This window comes from Anopheles marshallii, chromosome 2 (genome assembly GCF_943734725.1).
Source record: "Anopheles marshallii chromosome 2, idAnoMarsDA_429_01, whole genome shotgun sequence".
NCBI classification, from domain to species: domain Eukaryota; kingdom Metazoa; phylum Arthropoda; class Insecta; order Diptera; family Culicidae; genus Anopheles; species Anopheles marshallii.
The window spans coordinates 23,937,037-23,952,890 of NC_071326.1; the positions used below are offsets into that span (position 1 = coordinate 23,937,037).

The 15,854-nt window shown below is 46.1% G+C and overlaps 1 protein-coding gene across 1 annotated transcript; it reads left to right on the forward strand.

The window, feature by feature from the left end:
- The first annotated feature begins 1,395 nt into the window (after positions 1–1,395).
- LOC128717193 (uncharacterized) lies at positions 1,396–15,642 on the forward strand. Its single transcript, XM_053811419.1, has 8 exons — positions 1,396–1,906; positions 5,750–5,995; positions 6,078–6,331; positions 7,156–7,310; positions 8,368–8,583; positions 9,442–9,586; positions 11,871–12,151; positions 15,486–15,642. Exons 1-8 carry the CDS (start codon positions 1,396–1,398, stop codon positions 15,640–15,642), a joined length of 1,965 nt encoding a protein of 654 aa, XP_053667394.1.
- Positions 15,643–15,854: the final 212 nt, after the last annotated feature.

Below are 15,854 nucleotides of genomic sequence, written 5' to 3' on the forward strand. Positions count from 1 at the left end.
GGTGGGCAGTGTGGGGATGTTGGCTGGAGCAGTAGGCCATGAGCAGTAAGCATGTGTTTTTTTTTATTTTCGATTTGGTTGAAATAGAAATTGCTCCGGGTCGAAATATTTGAAAGAGCGAAAACCCTGCAATTAGGGATATGGGTGCGGGGATTACTTGCCTCTTGAAAAAATCGCAATTGTAAGCGATCCAAAACCGTGTTTATACCACGGAGCTAACTTTGAGATCGGTCATTACCGAAGATCGTGCAATTATTTATCAGTGAAAAGCTAACATTGAGCTTTGGCCAGAAATACATCCGCACTAGTTTCTCGATACAATAACTCTGCGGAAGCAATTGGGCACCTTAAAACTAGATCCGTGTTTTTAGAATTCCATTGTGCGGTGTCCAAAAACATGCATGGTACTATGCTCTGTTTGCGCCACTGAATGTCGGTCAGCTTTAGTTCGCATGTCAATTGATCTTCGTCTATGTGCTGAGCAGCTGGCGTAGTTTTTTTTTTGATAGAAAAATCAAACAAGAAAACGAAATCTAGCAACAAAACAGATGAATCCAACCCTCGTACTGGTAGCGTGTCTTGGCAAGAAACAAAAATAGCAACACAAAACATTGTGGATGACAAATTAGTTAATTTTTCCATTGCGATGTACATTACACGCCCATTTGCAACGTGGTTTTGGAGCTTTGGCTTTGTGGCCGGAAAGGTACGAACGAAAGGAATCGAGGTGGAACGGGAGGTGTACCGTATCAGAGACGTATTTAAATTTCTGGACAACTGACCGCAACACACGCACACCGTATTCAAACATCTTCCGTGTAAGATAGGGGAAGTTTTGGGGCACGGGTGCATGATGAACTTTCGAATTTTGGGACAACCCTTTCGGGAGCATCCTTTGCATGGCAATAAGTGGGCATATGGGTGTATCTTATCAGCACGTACGCATGGGTCATCATCCTGAACGGTGCTGCATCTTGGGCCGAGTGGTTTCAAATCGCATCCCACCCTGCTTGAATGCATAGTGAAATTGGAAGACACTCGGCCATGTGCCGACATCTTCGTTAGAAGGCTGCTCAGTTCATCCTACGCTCCGAAGGAATCCGGCCGTGATCTTCCAACATCTTTTCCACCGTCGGGCAGCCAGTAACCGGTTTAGTCGGACTCGTGACATCAGCTGGTAACGTTCACTTTCTGCACTCGGTACTGATAGGTTATGGTTTCGGTGTCTTCTTCCATTGCAGCTGTACAATCCTCCGCGGATTGCCATGGTTTGACAAGCTTATAATGTACAGTGGTGTCTGTTTGTAAGTGCTTGAAGAACAGTAGTGACAACAGTGAGTTGGAAAAAAAGTGAAAAAGAAAAACATAGATCAACCCATCAGAAGCATTGCAATCATGAAACGAGCAAGTGTGCAGTGTGAGGCTCCGGCTGGGCCCGGTAATATCGGTAGCTACGGGATGTTCGGTGGCAATGGAGGACACACCAACACGAACAACCGGAAGCGACCGTTGGTAGAATCGAGCGCATTCGCACTGATTGCTTTGTGTGTGGCGGTACTGTGCACAAGTGTTAGCGCTACTACGGAACCCACCATTGTGAACGCCACCAGTGTTACGGAATTGCCGGTGAGCAACTCCAGCACCGGACGTGCCAACGGTCGACCAATGTTCTCCACCGGGAACCATCTGTGGGATGGGCTGATTGCGGACTGCATGCGTAAGCCAACGTTCGCCTGCATACAGAAGAACGTGTACAGCTTCCTGGGAGAACAGCTGGATGTGGAGAACGTGAACTTTACGAACCGCGTGCAGTTCCTGCGGAATCGGGTCGATTTCACCAAGTACACGCGTGAGGTGAACGACGCCGAGGAGGACAACGAAAACGAAATCCCGGACGCTCGCGGTGGTAAGTAAACCGTTTTGAGTGTGCGTTTATCTACGGCCCATATGGCGTAAATCATCCTGCTGTAGTGGGCCCTTAACTTCCCGTTTACGATTCATCGTACAGGCGCGTGCGTATCGCGCGCGTGTCGTATGCATGTTTTGTCATTAAAGTCGGCAGACCTTACGAGCCATTTGGTGTGTTCCGCAACGATAAAAGGTTAAGTACGGTGGCGGTATGTGTAGCTGCGAGCCGTTTTGATGGTCGGCAAGGGTTATAAACGTACATCTTTCTTAGGACATATGGTTAAAGTTAGATAACATCTTTGTGATGGAAAGATTTCTCATCGTCGGCAATTGTGAATTTGTGTTGACATTACAAAGTGAAAATTAATTTTGACCTTTAATTTCATAAATCCATATCATAAATAGACAAATGAAATGAATATTCGGGATAGAAGGTTAATAGTACTATAACTTAGGAAGAAATATAAAAAAAAGTAGCTTTGGAAAAATCATAATCCTTCAGATCGCGAGCACTAACTAAACTGCCTCTTATGATATGAGCCACATCACTGAGGGTTGCTCTACATTGTGCACCATTGTCTGCAACACGCTTTAAATGGATCGTCCCCTTTTGAGTGCTCCTAGTGGCAAAAGCAACCCGACACCATAATGATAATGATAGATGGTTGGTTCCGGTCTTGCCAAGGCACACGCTTTCGACAGATTAGTCGAGCGTCGATTGAGGACTACGGTGTGCGCTGTCATTTCATCGCCCGCCCGCTGGCCAAGATCAAGATCACCTCCGTCCCATCCCAATTAGGAAGCTAATCATTTTCTCATCCCAGCTGAACGGGCAGTGTGCGAGTGTGTGGAATACTTTCGATTCGATCAGGAAGACCGGGCGTGGACCTGATTTATGTATGTCGATGGAGAGGAAAATCTGACGTTACACTTACACTTGTCGTCGGCTGGGAGACGAAATGAAGCGACGGTGAGCGCGGTACATGGAAAGCGAAACCTGCACGCGTGGCCCAGTCGGCCGGGTCCCTGCATCCCGATCATTTGCCCTTCCTGGAGGTCGTCGGTTAAGCGGGAACCGGTTTCCCAGGCACGCACCGTTGCGTCGGATGTCCATTCCGTGCCCGGCACGATGCGTGCCGGCTAGCTGATGCGATTTCCAGCGCAAAAGGCAATACGAGCAACGTACACCATCAGTAACACAGTTTCGGATGGAGTTTTTTTCAGCTCCGGCCAGTTTCTTCGTCTGTCGTGCCTCGTCGGATTGCATACCGCATGACGAACGGAATGCTGTGAGCGGTATATGGTGGACGGGAATGGCAAATGAGATGCACTTTCCATTCAGCGTGGCGATGGCGTTGGTGGAAAGCGAATGGGGGGGGGATGGCGTTGGTGGAAGCAACTGCTCATAATCGATCCCTTCCTTGATCTCGAAGCGATGAAAGTGGCCCCGGTGGATCCCGGAAGGCGCCCTTGGGGTGTCGTCTCTTTGACCTGCATTGATGAAGATGCGTTTTTGCTTCTCGGTCCGCTCATTTGCAAGCCTATCTTACGATGCATAGCTATTATTAGCCTTGATAGTATTGGATGAAGTATAGCAAATGGCCAACGTGGTCTTCCTGTTTTAAGTACTGGTAAATCCCCTTTGTGATGGAAGATTGACCACATCCGAAGCGATTCGACGAGATTTAAATCATGGCTGTGAACCGTACGCCGGACCCATGAAAAGTGAAACTCCGCTCGACACTTTTGCCATCACCGCCACAGTGGAGGAATCGTTTTTCGGTGACGGTACACCGGACTGCCCGTGGGATCGCGAACGGAAGAAAGTTAAATAAAATCAAAACAAACCGCAGAACGGGGCCGCACCGCCGCCCGGGCTCACATCCATGAGAAGAAATCAACTGTTTGATGGCGATTTGTGTGAACAAATTTCGTCATTTGCTTTCGATGGTAGCGACGATGACGCACTCTTACGACTGTGCCATTTACATTCCGTCCGCGATAGGGAAAAACAAAGCCCACAGCCACGCATACACGTATGCGCACGGCTTTTCCAGCAGAAACCGAGCCGGCGAAAGGAAAATTGACCAAAAATTTCTGTCCATTCCAAAGCAATTTTTATGGTGATCACCGACAGCAACACTTGACGATTGCTGTACAGAGGAATGGGCATTAACCGACGGAGAAATTGGACGCTCGGTTTGGGGAGGGCTTCCCAAGCCGTACGAGATTTGTCGGTGTAAAATCGAAATTGACACATTTAGCCTCGAAACAGAGCCCTTTTCCTTTCGGGGAACGATTTCAACTCGGACAGTGAAATGGCTATCAAATAACGGCTCCTCTATTGGGTGATGGTGCACTTTGAGCAAATTGAAGTATTACTGCTATTTGTTATCTAGAGAAACCATTTGTAACAGTAGATGCTCGTCAATGGTTGTGGTGGAACGTGCAGAAATGGCAGAGTGTTTTCTACCTTCGAATGGGGTGATGTGTTTGTTTTGGAAAATCACCAAAAATTAGACTGTCCTACTTCGAGTGACACATTCCAGTTTGCGCACAAATGGCAAATATGCAAGGGCGGACGAGATTGCTTTGGTAGAAAGTCATTAAACATGAACATAAATTTGTGGTACTTAATTATCATTTCAAGACGTTCATCTTGTGTATGACCCAGAAACTAAATCTAGTGATGTGATGTGGGGAATATTTATAGAAATGGGTTTATTACTTACAGTAGCTCACGCAATACTAGATCATAACAAAGGTTCATGGTTGACCATCAGACTAGTCGACAACCATAAGCCTCGGTGATACACGGTTAGGTCCAGAGATATATGGTATCTCATAAACGCATCTATTTGAAAATGCCTCTGGTGATGCTGAATACATTACAACCAAATCGAGAATTCGAGGTTATAACTTCTCAGTATAAACAATATTACATCCATTTTAGACTTTTGTGAAAATTCCACATACATACGCCTTCGTGATCCTCTGTAATAGCATATCTTGAAGCTTTACTCAGAACTCAATTATTGTCTAAACTCTTCTGAATTTTGGATTTACTCAGAACTCAATTCTTGTCTAAACTCCAATTGACTCCTCAAATTGTTGTATGCTGGTATGATTACATCTTTCTTCTATTTCGATGGAATCTGCAGAGTATTTTTATGCTCTTTATCATTGCAACCTGATGAGGTCTTGATCAACCATATCCCGGTCTTGTAATCCTCGGTATCTCGCTATATTTATCTATAAACTCGAGAATTAAGTCGTGAGTACGGAATAATGGTCCAGCCCTGTAGCGTGAAAATACTTTTGCTGTAGAAGTCATGTCAGGAGTGCACGGAATTGCCTTAAGAGTGTTAAACAGTCGAAAAATACTTCAATTATCCCCATGCTTTTTCTTTCAAAAACACGCTGTAGATGAAGTTCGTCAAGACTTGAATGAAAAAAGCATAATGATAAACGAAGCACTGCTATGTTTACTGTCCATGAATTTCCCCACGGATGAAGTAGTAAGTGAAACTGCATACAAGAAATTGTTCATACTGGAGGACCGGTTCGTATCGATTCGGTCTGCCCACCATTCCCTGTGTGGATCCGTCCAGCTTGCGAACCTTTCGGTGCGGTGCGGATAAACACGGACACACACAAGGACCGGTGAATGAATCGAATTTCGGTGACGCACACACACACACACACACCTATTCGACATCTTTAACTTTCACTTCTACCGGATAGCAGCCGACCGGTGACTGCATCATCATCTCCCGTCTGCCCAGTGATTCCCAAATGCCAACTTAAGGGTGGTTTGTCTGTTTGTCTGTGGTTTTCACAGCGTTCGAGCCGGCGTCACCGATCGAAGAAGTCACCACGGCGCTGCGAGAGAAGAGCCTCAAGTTCATGCTAACGCACGACGTCAGCATCCAGATGCCGGAGGTCATGTTCGATGGTGCAATCTTTCGCATCGAGCCACGGTCCATCGAGGGTAACGGGATGATTGCGAAGCTGGAGCTCGTACCGCGCACCGAGCTGGCGGAGGCACGCGGCCACGGCACACCGAGGATCCTGTTCAAGAAGATCAGTAAGCTGCCACACCCCGTCGGCGAGAGTTGTTGCGTGACCCGGGACGACTAATCCTTTCCATTTCGCTCCCTTGCTTGCAGAGAAATTCTTTCAGAACAAGCTGCTACTAGCGTTCCTTGCGATCGTGCTCGTCATCAAGATCATCAAGATTAAGGTGATGTGGTTGCTGCCACTGCTGGTCGGTGTCGGTACGGCGAAGAAGCTGGTGCTGAAGTTCCTGCTGTTCCTGTTCCCGGCGTTGGCGCACATATTCAAGCTCTGCTCGTACTATCACGCGTCCTACCACAAGCCGAACTTCCACCATCATCAGCACCACATCAACCATCTGCACACGGTAAGCTGACCCACAAATTGGCTCCAACGGTCGACTTCCGACTTCGCACCCGAGCCGGAGCGCTTCCATTTTGGTACTATATCGGTCAGCAGTGCCATCCAGTGCGGCCGTGGCTCAATTATTGTATAATCCGCTGCCCATTAAAACCCATTCGCCCGGCCCAGGCTGGCTGACCTCGCGGGGTGCTGGAAAACACCGGTCGGAAACGTACGCGAAGACGGCCGTACAACGTCCGAGCGCGGAATTTTCACGAAACGGAGGGGAGCCTAAATCGGTACCCCAAACTCGGTCAAGAGTTTGTTGAACCGCGTACGCACTCGGGTGTTGTTGTGGCTGTGTCGGTGATGTGGTTTCTGCGGGCACCCATGGTAGACAGTTTACGATCACAATCGTTCACCATTTCGCACCTCGTACATGCGTTTTTTTTTTTATACCCCGTGTGCACGCTTTTAGTGCGCCACCGTTTGGAGGTTATGTTGGTTCCGGCTCCGTCGAGTATCCAGCCACACCAGGCGAGATACAATCGTTGCCCGAAACCTGCGAGCGCTTTTATTTTGTTAAAGTTTCACTTCCTATGTTCATATTGAAGGAGGATCTTCCATCACTGGTTAATAGGTCATCGGTGAGTGCGTAGGGCGCGCTACCCGTTGCGAAGCACTTGATTGCACAGATAAGCCCAACGGACCCTGACCAAAACACGCCGCGAGAGGAAACTCCGTACGGGGAGTTTCGAACAACGGGGAACTTCGTTTTCCTTTTGGAGGAACCCAATTTGTAAGCCCCTGATTCATAGCTGCATCTCTTATTTCGTGCTTCTTTTGCAGTTTTATCCACACGAGCATGCTGCACCGGAGTTGATCTACACCAAACCTCCTCGAGGCCATCCGTCGGAATTCTTGCATGGAGCGCCCGTTCCACCCCATACCCACTATCAGCCGGAAGTGAACTACGAATTTACCGCTCCCGGGTTGGGCTCCGAGTGAGTATGCTTTAGTGAACGTGTTACCTAATCGGTGGTAGCAGTATGGGATATGTTCTCGGTGGGTTTTTGGGCTCATAGTGAATGTTGCATGCTATCCGTAGACTGTTACTATTTGATGCACATTGACAAAAAAAAAAAACCGTGAAGAATTTGCACCTCCACACTTTTCTCAAACTTCGTTCCTATCCTTCGTAGCGTAGCTGGAAATTCGATCTTAAGCTTGGTAAATTAATTTTCTCATTGCTCTCTTCCACTGTGTAACCGCTTCAGGCAGGAAAAAAAAGTACAATAGAAAATAATAATCTGTGACAGCTTATCTAACTCGTAAGTCACAATGTTTTCCACCAGTTTAAAGTAGAAACGTTTTGTTGCTTGCTTTTGAGCACTGTTTCATGGCATTGTCTTTTGGGGTTAACTGGTCCCAAAATGAAATGTATAAGCGTGCTTTGCCTCCAATCGCTCCGGAGCACAACTAATGATTTCCTCTTTTTTTTTTTCTTCACCCGCCCATATTCTCTACACGATGCATATCGGATTCCCGGCTGTGCGTTTTTTTTTTTCATTATTGTTTTTATTTCATAGTTCACTCTGGCACAATGTCTTTCCGGAGCTGAGATAACAGTATCCACCGGTTTCCACGCCGGGCTGCCAAGCTGCTCGATGGCACCCTATTTCCTTTGCTTTTCCTTTGTCAATTTGTATCAAAATTAAGCTCCCTCATCCGTAGTCCTCATTTTCGTTCCATCTTCATCTTCTTTGTATGCTTCGCATCTTCGTATATTATTTAAGTCATTGTTGGTTGGTCAAACTAGCGGTAGCGATTAATAATTGGTCATCGGTAATTGGGGTGGGTGCCCACTTCACCCCTCTGGGAAATTCGGCCACTAACACAAGGGAAGGGGTGCGGTATTGTAGAAGGGTAGGGGGAAACGTATCACTAGTTGATATCATCATCTCTGGTAGCACACATCTTAATCGCACAAACGTAACACAAAATCATAAGCAAGTTCATAAACGAGTCGAGCCTACAGAAAAAAACCTTCTTTGAGCGCAGGTTCATTAGCGATAGAAACTCGTACGTAGACACATCGTTCAAGCCAAAGTACGATGACTTGAACGATATCAAAGCATGGGGTTTGGGCGAAAGCACAAATACATCAGCACCACAATCATCGCCATACTTCACCTCGCCGCCCACCTCCCCCAATGGTGCCGTCGGTGGCAGCGGCAGCTACAATGTAAATCCACTCACGCAGCACGCCGCCAGCAGGTAGGTTCGCAGCGTCAGGCTAACAGGCTGGCAGGCATAACGATTTATGCCGGGCACACCTCACCATCCCAGAAAAGTTCGGAGCATCCAAGAAACCAAACCAAAACAGAAACACATGCAAAATGCCCCCAAAACCTCTGTTCCGCGCATTCCAACCCTCCGTGCAGATCTGGGGAGGAGAAATGAACCCACCCAAGAAAGGCCCCCCGGTCGGTCCATTATTCCTCGCGCTGTTCTTTCCCCCATGCACGTGATTAACATCATCTGATCATCCATCCACAACCATTTGTGACTAAAATCAAACCAACAACAAATTATTTAAAAAAAAACCTCTCCTAAACCGATCATCCGAGACACTAATTACATGTTCCATCACTAACATCAAGCACCCGGTGAACAAAATGTGCGAACTAAGCTTAAAAGAAAATCACAATAAAAAAAAACAAAAACAAAAACAAAACATCTCATCTAAACATGCATCCACATCTGCTGCGTTTCTAAAGTAGTTTCGACCAAGAACCAACGGACGCAACCTCGTGTAGCGCACTTAAAACAAATTTAAACACGATCAACTTTCGCAGCATGTTGTAGCAGACTTGTGATGTTCAGGTTATCACTTTTGTTCAATGCAAGCTGGCGGAGCATACCGGCCTATGCAGCTCCAGCCACTCCTCTCTCCCAGTGTGCGACCGAACGCATTTCTCCTCAGCCCAAAACTCGCGTTGCCAGTGCGTTACAGCGGTCCCCAACATGCAGATGTGGCTAATACGATTGTCTATGTTGTGCGCGTTCTTTTTTTTTCCATGTCTCCTTACGTTTTCATTATTCGCTTTCGCCGTTTTGATGCCAAACGTGCAGAGTCCACAGCCCGAAACCAGTGTACGGACCGCCGGGATACAGCTCATCCGCCCAAAAACGGATCCCAACCGGGGCGGCCACCTCGATCGCGGCTCAGTACGTGTCAGCACCCTCGGGGCCAACGTTATCGGCGGAAGAACAGATCGTAAGTACCACAACTCTGTGTAGCGGGCATCTTGAGCGTCACAATTCCACCCGGCAGTTGTACCATTTTCTCCCCCAAACGGATGTAGCGAGGAGCGACGTCTCGCGAGAGTTTGTTTGTTTGTTTGGTGTAGGAAAGAGCGTACGTCCATGCCATTCCCGATCGTTGCATCGCGGCGTTGAAGGCGGTAGGCCAATTATGAGTCACATGTCACAGACGAAAGTGAAACAAAAACGCAAGCATAATAAAACACATTCGTCGAAATGGCGATGCTGGGCGGGAAGCACCGCTAAGCGTTGTCATTCCGGTGGAAAACCGGGGCGCACCACAGTGAAAGTGTTGGCAAGTGCATCGCAAATTGCATCGCCGGTGAGGATGATTAAAGTGCAAATGGCATGCATAATTTGCATAAGTCACTAGGGCTGGTTACGTTCGGATGCAAAATAAGAAACCTAATGGCTGATGAGATGGATTATGATTTACGGATGGAAAGCGTTGATTTTAGCGTGGATAGCGATCTCGTACCGGAGAGCAATTTTGGTAGTAGTTTTGTTGTTTGCTGCACTTTCAGTAGTGACATGCAATTGTATTTTTTTTTTGTTATCTGCCATTTTCATCTGTACTTATGGTTTTTCATGATGAGATTTCATGAAAAAATGAGACGCTATTTGTTTACATATGTGCTAAACTTTGGGCTTCGTTGGTGGATATGTCTGAATACGAGATACAAGACAATTAAGCATTTAAATATTTGCAAACATGACATATAGCCGACAAAAAGCTGACAAGTTGTTGTTGTACTATAGACTACATTTCGGTTTCAAACGATAGGAATGGCTAAACATCATATCCATCTAGTCAGGTCGAGGCAGGTCTAGACCACAACCTGTTGCGCCGATCAAGAAGATGTAGGCTCGAAGACTTCGAATGTAAGCCATCGATGAAATGAAATTTTACATCGCGAGGTTGTCTATCTGATTTCCAGATTTGTTACATAGGGTATTTATAACATCCTCTCATTGCTGTAGAAAGACAGAAAACCATTGAAGAGATTAGGTTGGACTCAGTTTTAGTTTTTGACAGCAAACATGAACCTAACGGGCAGAAGATAAAGGTGAAGATCCAAAGCAAATTGATTGAAGCTAGAGAATCGTTCAAGAAGTATCTAGACAGAATACAATCTACCTTGCGAAAATGTCAATCCATCCAAGTCAAATCCAAGTTCTAAGCCATTCAAAAAGTGTGGATGAGGTTTAAAATTTCTTGTCGACGAAGCTCGACGTTGGGGTACTACTGCAGACCTGCTAGACAGTAGATGGTGCGAGGACCTTTGAGACATTGAGCTCTCCTTTAAGGAGATGAGTGTTGAAGACTACCACACGATATTCCCGAAAAGAGTTCTGCGTTCTTTTGCGATATTCTGACGAAATAATTTAAGCAGATCCTTATGTATTGTAATTGGAGTGGAGTAGTATTCTTCCAATCGTATGCGGTAGGTTTCAATTGAGATCTCGCCATCTCAAAATTGTAGTCTTACAAGCACGTCTTTTTCAATCACATTTTACTAGGGAGTTCTAGCGCCAAAATTCGTTTACATGGTCAGAGTGTAATGCGTTAGTAAAGCAACACTTTCCATTGTCCCGTGCTGTGAAACTCTTTCTCCATCCAACGTAGATTAGTTTCGCTGAGCAGCGGCATAACAAACCTCTGCAGCCGTAGTGTCATTTAATGCCGTCCATTAAATGGAAGAATAATTAGCAATCATAATCCCTCTTTGAATGAAGGTCACCGGGTGGTGGGGATCCATGCCACCGTCCAACCGTTTGTTCGCACGTACGGCCTCGATTCATCGACGCTTCCGGTGGTGATGGCGAACGTAAAACCATTCCGTAGGCAAACGCATTCCGAACATCATCAAGCAGGCACGCACCTTGTAGACAGCACTCGTGGACATACTTTCGATCAACGCAACCAGCCAGTACGACATACTTTCTCGCGCGCTGGAAACAATATCGACACGGCGGGATGTGGGGAGCTAATAATCGGCCGGCTATACATGATCGCCATTAGCAATGTTTGGTCGATCAGCCTAAGCGTATGCCAATCGCACACTTACATCCCGAGAGATGGTCATAGATGGCGGGGTGTATTGTGTACCTACCGGGGTGATAATTGCATTAGCACATTGATTGGCAATTGGTGATCTACGACCCCGTAGGATGCGGTGCAATATTTCCACTTTTTCACTACTTTCACTAACAGGCGGCTTTCGGTTTGTTTGCAGATACGCGAGGCCCAGCGACAGGAAGCGTACAGGATAGCGCAGGAGCAGAAGCTGATTGCAAAACAGCAAGCGATCGTTAACCAGCAGGCCTACGCACAGGAAGGCGTCACACCGCGGCCAGTCGATCCATTCTACAGTCCCATTTTGCAGCGGTTGGACAAGGTGTTCAACTCGCTCGGCATTGTTGACGAGAGCTGCCGGGAGCGGCTGGTCTGCAGCATGTACAAGAGTCCTGTCAAGTACAGTCCACACAGCAACTACGTTTCGGCAGAACTCAGCAGGTAAGCAAACTTTACATGACGAATTTTGATTGGTCTTTGATTAGAGCGAGTCGTTCAATGCAGCAAATGGAAGATACAAAACAGACATCAACGGCAAAAGTATGTTGAAATACTCCGCATCCAGTTGTGGGAGAGATCACTGTGAGGTTACGTTGCTGATGAGCAGACCGTGGCACACGTCCGATTAGCAAACGCATAACAATCATGCATTAGCATTATCATCATCTCCTCCATTATCATCATCAGCGCCATGATGTGCGCTATCGTGTCGGCTTCACGGTCACGAGGTTGGCATGTATCAGGCGTGGGATTACACCGTTCCCAACGGATGATGCATGAGAATATGCCACAAGCCCAACTCCGCCAGATTGTTGAACCTGGAGCAGCATGTTTGATCAATATGCCCATATGTACGGGAATGCTTTCACACGCGTTACGTGTGCGTTATCCGGCTGCAAAACAGGCGATTCGCTACGGTGATGGTGGTTTCGTTTTCGTTTTTCCAGAATAGATTCATTAACAGGTCAGTGGCCGCACACAACCTCCGGATGGTGCGAGTGAACCATCCAGTAGCTAGCTCGGGACACCAGCAGTTGGTCCGCTGGTCCTGGACCGGCAGCTGGAAAACGAAAGCGAATTGACGAGGGTCGCCATGAAGGTGCGCTATTAGTGCTGTCCTAACGGGACAATGGCCGACCGAGGGGCGGGATACGCAGCTGATGAGCCTCATCCCAGCTTAAGTACCTTTATTAGGATGAAGTGGATGCGTTCAATCGTGGTACGCTCCAGCACATATAGTCCGTGTTAACCCGTGGCGAAAGCTTGGCGGTGAGGCTGTTCTTGCGAGGAACATTATTCGCGAACGTCAGCTCACGGATGGTGGGTGCATTTTGCAAGCTTTAGAATGGGCAGAGCGCGATAATGTACTTTCTCCCGGGTCGATAATGCCGCCACAGTTACTCGGCGAACTGCCCGGCGAAGGCTACATGGAAATGGATTGACGCACCACGCGAGAAGGAAGCGAAGTGAATTGAAGCCTGAGGTTGCTATATTGAGTGTTAATTGGCAAGCTTATGGCCAACCTTGTATTTGTTGATTAATGTTTACAATTTGAATTAATGTTATATATCGTGGCAAATGAATCATATTTAGTATTCTCTTATGTATCAAACCTAAGCGTATGTGATTTAAAGTGCAAGCATGATATTAATTTGACTTATATACGCCATATCAAATGTCGAACTTATATATTTTTTTTTTGTATAACTCAATTTTGATAGATAAATTCAGTTTAATGCCTGTAATTAATATTAAAAAATACAAATTAAATTAGTACCTTAATCTCCATCAACCTTAGAAGTTTAGTAAGCACAACACTAGTGGAGAAGATTAAAAAACTTTAAAATATTAACCATTGCAATTTACATAAATAATTTCCATCAAACAATCACTGAGCGCATCTTGTAAAAAACTGTGTCATTCACTTACCCAATTATGATACGGTTTGACCCAAAGCATCATCTTACTAGGTGGCTCATTACACTTGGAACAGATTTTTGAGAGATAATTTTCTATCTCCAACCACTCGTAGCTTTGTCTTCCCCATCCTGGCTAACGTGACTAACGTTAATCGCCATATCTCGAAGCGATTTACTTCCCTGATTACCAAAAAGTACGGCTTCCGGAGTTTTTAGTTTTTATTTGTACGAAAATTAGCGGGACCGAAAGCAAACGAACAGCACAACAGCAAAAAACTGTACCAATATAACTTACGGAACGCCCGGTTGCTTTTAATGGTTACGGGTCGGTAATTATTACAAGCAGCGAATGTCGCACTCCCTGAATTCCCCATCGTAGACAATTTGCACCGTGGACAAATAGGCTCAACCGACAAGAAGAAGGAAGCGTGTGTAGAGTTAGAAGTCGAAAATGAGGTCACTTGCAAATGTGCTGCCTAATTGACGTACATGAAAGTGAGCAATTAATTTCCCTTCGCGATGACCTTTTCCGCTACTGGTGTGCTAAACTGTCGGTGGCTTTGTTTGATTTGATGTGTTACTTAAATTATGTTTTATGTCCTCATGAGCAGATGGAAATCGTTGATATCATATTGAAATAATTCCTTTCCCCGATAAGCTAGTGGCACGCGAAGGCAAAAGTAACATTCGGGGTAACATCCATAATGCTTTTATCGGGCTAGAAATATTTGATGGAACGTATTAATTCGGTGACCTTGATGCCATTCTTCGTGTGTCGTGCATACGTTCCGTGTGCATGTGCATCGAATGTTGCATTCGTCTGCCGACTCAAACGCACACACGCGCGCACCCAACCACAAGTGTTGTTGAAAGTAACAAAATGATTCGCAATAGAAAGAAATGTCTGTTTCCATGTTTTGCAGCGCAATTTGTACGCCCTTTTCTTTCACCGGCGCACCCAAAACCCCGGTCCCTGGGCGAAAGTGGCCAGGGTAGAGCGACCGGGACCGTGACACGTGTAGCGGGCCGTTTCCATCGGCGCAATGAAAATTACACACATACTTGGTCATGCTTCGCTGACCGGTGAAATCAATGCTTTGCGCGCCAGGGATAGTGCTGCTCCGGGCACCGGTGCCTAACCGCAATGCCTGCCGCGTGGTATCTGCCTGCTAACGGCGCACCATTTGACGGTTCGCTCTCTATTGTTAGGCACCGCAGGAACAAAAAAAAACCCCCCTGTGTTTATCATAGCTGTCAACGAAGGGGAGTGGATCGGAATGATATAGTTGGCACGATCATAACACCCCGAGGTAATCGTCAAGATCGTTGCTTGTGCGTAATGTGTGTATAATATGCCGAATTTTATGCGTACTAGAAAACAGGGACAATTTAATGTAATGGAAACAATAAGCCATGGAAAGCGTGGCTAAATTTTGTAGATTAGCCCGAATGCTGCAGATAAGATAAATGAATTTGAGGTGCTTTTAAATTAGTTGTCAGCTAAATACGGTAATACGACAGATAGGAACGAAAAGCATAATTTTTGTTGTTGTTTAATCTTTATATTTTAATTTTACTTGATGGCCAATTTAGATTTCAGTACAACAATCGAAAAACAGTTTCCAATAGAATCTAGGGTAAAGAAAACTCGCGAAAAGCTTATATCGACATTTGAGTATGATGCCGAGCGTTACACGCCTAAAGGTATGCAATGTTGGTGCTTCGTAACGTTATGGTTGATTCCAATGCAGGTTTAATTGCTACGATGACCTATTATTGCTTTTCCTCATTTCGGAGCGTCCATATGGTCGGAAAATATTTTTGTATCACTAATCTTCTTCTCTTCCCATTCCCAGAGACGCTTCGGAGCTTCAGAAACCATCGTCAACGAACGCGGCCGTTGTTCGATTCTACCGATACGTCCAAGCGGCCCGCGACGGCCAAGATCAGCGCGACTGTCAACGAATCTACTCGCAGTGCACGATAAACATGGAGAAGAAGAAGAAGAAGTAGTAAACGGGGTCACGCATTCGAACAAACGCGTTGATGCAGACGGCACGCCACGAAATCGGCAGCAAAACAACACAACGATCTATCGACACATACCTCAAAGGACATGTTTCTTACTCTGTAAATAGCTCAGCACATAGCTTAGGGAAGTTCGCCACTTTGTGTCCATTTGGTTTTTGTTTTCCCACCCCCCCATTTCCTCAAGCCTTCTACTA